Source organism: Humulus lupulus, chromosome 6 (genome assembly GCF_963169125.1).
Source record: "Humulus lupulus chromosome 6, drHumLupu1.1, whole genome shotgun sequence".
NCBI lineage: Eukaryota > Viridiplantae > Streptophyta > Magnoliopsida > Rosales > Cannabaceae > Humulus > Humulus lupulus.
Genome location: NC_084798.1, coordinates 99,402,715 through 99,409,147, shown reverse-complemented (window position 1 = coordinate 99,409,147; position 6,433 = coordinate 99,402,715). Strand labels below are relative to the sequence as shown.

The window sequence follows — 6,433 nt, the reverse complement described above, 5'->3', positions numbered from 1 at the left end:
CACGCTCTCCGTACTCATGGTTGGTCGACTTTCCCCTTGCCCTTACCTGCACCATAGAGCACCCGTGAGCCGAAGCCCAGCAAGAAAACCCTCACGAGTAGATAACATATACATATTTATCATTCAACATATATTCAAGCCGCCAACAGGCTAAACACGTACGACCATGTCGTCCCAGGTGCTTTACCAGGCCTTGGGTTCACAGTCTACACCGTAAGGATATCCCAGGTATCCTATAGAGTCTCGCCCTGGCATCTCGCACTCCGCGTACTAAACGCTGCTCCCGCCCCTTTCTATTATCGGCCCATTGCTGTTCTCGGCCTTCGTCGTTCTTGGCCCTCGCCATTCTCGGCTCATGCCGTTCAATCACATATATGCACGTATAGCATAACTAAACATATACTTAAACATGCATAAGCACAATCAATGGGGCTACGCCCTACAACACAATCAAATAGGGTCGTGCCCCGCAATACAAACTATAGGGCCTCGCCCTGCTCTACGGGCACAACAGTTTTCTTACTTGCGTCCCGAGCTATCCGTCCACCACGATCACGAGCACAGTCCTCCAACCCGAGCCTTGATGAAATCCTAGTCACAACGCATGAATAATAATCAACCATCACTTTCTAATCCATTAAATAGTTTCGAGTCATAATTCTAACCTCCGGGACCTTGGTTTCTACCAAACTAGGTAGTAGAAACCTTCCTGAGCTTTAACGTTCAAGTTCCCGAGCTAAAAACCCTTATTTTGCCAAAAATCCACTTTTGGGCCACGACTCAGCCTCCCTTAAGCGTCGCGGCGCGCCCCAAAGCAGAGGCAAAATTTCCTCTCATCTGCCAGCCTAGGGCCACGGCGCCCAAACCTTGCACCGCGGCGCCTAGGAAATTTCCCGAAGTCCCACTAGCCTATAGACTCAAGCGGGTCGCGGCTCAACCCTGAAACCCAGAAATTCCATGCATTTTTTACTAACTCCCCTGGAAATCATCCCAAACGCACCCCAACAACAGAATTGAGTCCCATAATCATCCTAATACACTTTAAGCAGCACATAAGCCCAGAGAAACCAACCAAAATCCTACTATAACTCAAGTTCAAACTTCAGCAAAACAGAGGAAAATTAAACAGAAATCAAGTTTAGACCCTTAACTCTATATTAGTTTCGCCATAGGCTTAACTCCAGTTGCTCCAACTTCAATTCCCCCAAAACTCAGCTGACATTTAGCTTTGAATTCCTAAGATTGCTTTCCTCTAAAATCCTTAGCCACCAAAGAGAGAAAAACGTTTTTGAGAGAGAAAAACAGTGAGTCTAGCTAAGAGTTTTTATTTTCCTTCTTTCTTTGAGTTCTAGTAACCCCTCAAAACTACTCAGCCCATCTAGCCCATGTACATCCTCACCAAAAGACCCATTTCCCCCTCTTTCTAATAAGACTCCCACACTATCCTCAAGGGCAATTCCATCCTTTGCCTTATTCCGCTAACTCCTCAGGTGAACCTACAAATCCCCATTTAATCCCGACATATCTCAATCATTACTAAATTACTACCCGCTATCAAATAATTCCCGAACACATTATAATATTCCCAAAATACCCCTAAGCTCCTCCCAAACCAGGTATTTAACCCCGTTGTGACTTTCTAGCTAATCGGCTCCCTAGGACCGTCTCGGATCATGCATCACAAATATATCACCAATATATCACATATATTGCATTTATGCCCTCAACAGGCTACAATTACAAACATGCCCCTAATAACCAAACGGGGCCCACGTGCATATTTAATTCACCTAAACATGCATTTGTAGTCACATACTCATAAAATTCACACATAATAATAATAAATCACTTATTGCCCTCCAGGCATGCTAATCAAGGCCCCAAGCCTTATTAGCAAATTTGGGACGCTACAGCTGGGCCGCGGCCCGTGTCTTGTTTTTGGTGAGGCTGGGCCTCTAGTCAAGGGCAAGCCGCGACATAGGAAGCTTGGGCCTAGGTATAAGCTAGGGCTAGGGAAATGGATCATGCTCAAGGGGAATCTCTCGTAATCAGAGCACTTGGAAATTAAAGGTAAGAGAACTGCACTCGGTTGTGAGTTTATAATGGGACTAAGGGTTCCCTATTCTTGTATATGTTATGAAAGTTGGTATTATGCCATGAGGATATTAAACCAACGGCCTAAGAGTGCCGGAGTTTACATTGGCACATAGGGCGCGACTCAGCCACTGGTAGCTGAGGACAGCTTAATATTCACTTAGCTCGGTTTAAGCGGACCGGAGTCAGTGGGGTAAATAGAGGGTGCGACCTAAGGACGTCGACCCTGATTATTGTGTGATGTGATTGTCATTGTTAACTATTGAATATGACGTGCTTAATGGATGTGTATTAGCTTGTGGATTCATGGTTATGTATATGACTTATGTGATTAATATGGATTGCTAAGTGTATAAACATGCTTTAAGAGTTATATGATTATTATCAATGCTTGTGCTATGATGTTATGTTTTCTTGCTGGGCCTTGGCTCACGGGTGCTACGTGGTGCAGGTAAAGGCAAGGGTAAGCTTGGTCAGCCCTGATTCGGAGAGCTCTGAAGGCAGAATGTACATGACTAGCTGCTCGACTGCCACGGTTGAGGAAGGGACAGGAACAGGAGGATCATAAATGTCTGTTTTGCCCTTAGAGTGGCTAGCGGTTGTTTATACCTTGAAATTTTGTAAACTGACTTTCAAACATTGTTTCTTTTGGGATCCATTGTACAAAATGTTTAATTATATGAAATGTATCTTTCGTGACCAAAACCTTTTAACCCTAGTTCATTAATGGTTTTAGTGACACGTTTTCAACTAAATGACTTGATTAGCAAGTCCCGCACCTTTATAAATACACAGTGGAACGGTCTTGGATACCCAGGGCGTTGCACCTTTTGTGCTAGAGTACTAGATGGATCTATTTTGATTATTGAATTAAGGTTTCTATTATTATCTTTATGAAGTTCTTCTTGTTTGTTCATATCTTCTTGATTTAATTTTCTCATATTAATGTTTGGTCATCATTAATTGTGAATTGAGATCTAGGGTTTATGCTTGAGAAAGATAAACTTAGATTGGACATAGAGTGATTGTGAGATTGCGAGATTCCTTGAACACTATGAATTTAACTTAAAAGAATTACTTGCTTAATGATTTCTTGATTAATTAATAGCAAATAGAGATATCATATTGATTAATTGAGATTAATTACATATATGCTTGAGAGAGATAGATGCATTACATTAGAATTCTACAGATTACAAATGAAGAGAACTAATTAAGATAATAAAGAAACCATGGTTCATAATTTAAGATAGTGATATCGTTACTCTAGTACATTCTTTATTCATCTAACCAATTTCCAAGATCATTATCTTCCATTATTTTGTTATTTCATTTTTTATTTTCTTGTTTGAGTTATTTGCTAAATTTTTTAATTAAAATTATAGACCTAAAAAGATACAGTAATTGGTGAGATTAAATATTTAACCCCTCTGGGTTCGACATCCTTTAAATTAAAACTATATTGCAAATACACCGTATACTTGCGGTAGAAAAATCTGTATCAAGTTTTTGGCACTATTGCCAGGGATTGAAATTAATTTTACTAATATTGAAACTTTTAAGTCTTGATTTTAAATTAGATTTTAATTTATTTTGTTGCTAACGTTATTGTTTGTGCTTGTATTCTCTGTATATGCGAAGGAATAGGGGTTCTACACCTGTTGAGCCTCTGAATCCTGAAATTGAGCACACACTCCGTCAGTTGAGAACTAAGAAAAGGACTGAAGAGTATATATGGACAACAACGGGGTGAACAACAATGGTGACAATGGCATCAATAATAATCAACCAGCAACCGGTGGGGCTCCACTTAATTTAGCGCAGCGGGCAGTGCGTGACTTTTGCATGCCCGTTGTGAATGAAAATCTCACTGGAATCGCAAATCCAACTATTGGTGCCAACAACTTTGAACTGAAACCTGTACTAATCAACATGGTGCAGCAAAATCAGTTTGGGGGTTTAGCTACTGAAGACCCCAACATTCACTTGGCCATATTTCTAGAGGTGTGTGTCATAGTGAAGATGAATGGCGTTATTGACGATGCCATCAGATTGTGTCTCTTCCCCTTCTCCATGAGGGATAGAGCCAGGAGTCGGTTGCAATCGTTGCAGCCTGGAACAATTACAACATGGGATGAGATGGTAAGAAAGTTCCTGATTAAGTTCTTCCCTCCTTCCAAGTCAGCCCAATTACGCAGTGATATTGGGCAATTTCGACAGTTGGAGCAAGAACCATTCTATGAGGCTTGGGAAAGGTTTAAGGACTTATTTCGACGTTGCCCACATCACGGTTATCAAAATTGGATGCAAGTTAAGATTTTTTATCAAGGGTTAAATGTCCAACACGAACAATAGTTGATGCTGCTGCTGGGGGTGCTCTATTAGCCAAGACAATTGATGAAGCCTTCACTTTGATGGAGGAAATGGCTACCAACAGTTACTAGTGGCCCAATGAGAGGTCAGGTCTAAGGAAAGTTGTTGAGTTATATGAAGTTGATTAGATGACAGCCATGCATGCCCAAATTGTTGCTTTACTAACCCAAATGGTTGCTCTGTCAGCACAGAATAATCCAACTATTATGGACAGTGTAGCAGCGGCTGCTGCAATGCAGTGGCAAGATATGAGTCCAGAACAAGCCCAATTATGGCAAACTGCTCCTTCACCAATAACTATAGAAGCAACAACATGCCTAATTATTATAATCCAGGATTGCACAACCATGAAAATTTCTCTTATGCTAATAATAAAAATGTGTTGCAACCACCTCCGGGATTCAATTCTCAACACCAACAAGAGAAAAAGCAATCATTGGAAGACATTTTGGGCACTTTTATTATGGATTCTAACAAGAGGTTTATAAAAAAAGAAGCAAGACTCGACAATATAGAAACCCATATGACTAACATGGGTGATTCAATGAAGAAAATTGAGACTCAAGTGGGCCAATTAGCTATTGCTGTGAATTCTAATAAGAAGGGAAGTTTTCCTAATGACACTGTGGTAAATACAAAGGAATCATGCCAAGCAGTTTCTTTGAGAAGTGGTAAGGTGCTTGATGAGGGTAATGTTGAAGAAGGTTCAAAGGAGAAAGTTGAGCCAGTGGTACGAGAGGTGGACAAGGAAGAGCAAGCCAAAAAGCAGAGTGGAAGTGGCAAGACTGACACGAAGAAAGATAGCCTTCCAATGTATCAACCTCCCATTTCTTATCCTCAGTGATTTCAAAAGAAGAAATTAGATGAAAAATTTGCAAAGTTTCTAGAAATCTTCAAAAGAACTCACATAAACATTCCATTCGCAGATGCCCTTGAACAAATGCCAAATTATGTGAAATTCATGAAAGAAGTCGTGTCGAAGAAAAGAAGATTAGAAGACTTTGAAACTGGGAAACTAACTGAAGAATGCAGCGCCATCTTACAGAAAAAATTGCCTCAAAAGGTGAAAGACCCTGGCAGCTTTACTATACCATGCACTATTGGAGGGTCATCCTTTGACAAGGCATTATGTGATCTTGGAGCGAGTATTAATTTGATGCCACTTTTAGTTTTTAAGAAGTTGGGGGTAGGAGAGGTGAAGCCCACAACCATTACTCTTCAATTAGCAGATCAGTCACTTACGTATCCTAGGGGAGTGATTGAAGATGTATTAGTTAAGGTGGAAATTTTTTTTTCCTGCTAATTTCGTGGTATTGGATATGGAGGAGGACCATGACATTTCAATTATTCTTGGTCGTCCATTTTTGGCTACTAGAAGAGCTCTTATTGATGTACAGGGTGGTCATCTGACACTAAGGGTTAATAATGAAGAGGTTAAATTCAACATATATCAAGCGTTAAAGCAGCATGACAACACAAGCACCTGTCATCGTGTAGATTCTATCGAGGTAGTAGTAGAAGAGACAATGAGAAAAGAATTATGTGTTGAACCTCTACAACATTGTCTTAATTATAGTATTACTCAATCTGATTTGAAGAAGGTGAATGGTGAGTTTGTGGGTGACGAAATGGCTGAGTTTGTGATGGCTCTTAGTGTTATTCCTAGTGCTAGTGGTGTTAATGTTAAAGAAACTCTTTGTCAAGCTAAAGAAGGTGAAGTTGAGAAGGAAGTGATGGGTAAGCAAGATTTGAAACAACTCCCAGATCATTTGCGCTATGAGTATCTAGGAGAGAATTTCACTTGCCCAGTGATCATTTCATCAAAACTCTCGGAATGTGAAATTGAAAAATTGTTAAGGATTTTGAGGAAATATAAATCTGCAATAGGATGGGCAATTTCAGATACGAAGGGAATAAGCCCAACTGTTTGTATGCACAAGATTCTGTTTGAGGAGAATTACAAGCC

The 6,433-nt window shown here is 40.4% G+C and overlaps 1 protein-coding gene across 1 annotated transcript; it reads left to right on the top strand.

Moving 5' to 3' along the window:
* Positions 1-5,407: 5,407 nt before the first annotated feature.
* LOC133785339 (uncharacterized) lies at positions 5,408-5,770 on the top strand. Its single transcript, XM_062224588.1, has one exon. It carries the CDS (start codon positions 5,408-5,410, stop codon positions 5,768-5,770), a length of 363 nt encoding a protein of 120 aa, XP_062080572.1.
* Positions 5,771-6,433: the final 663 nt, after the last annotated feature.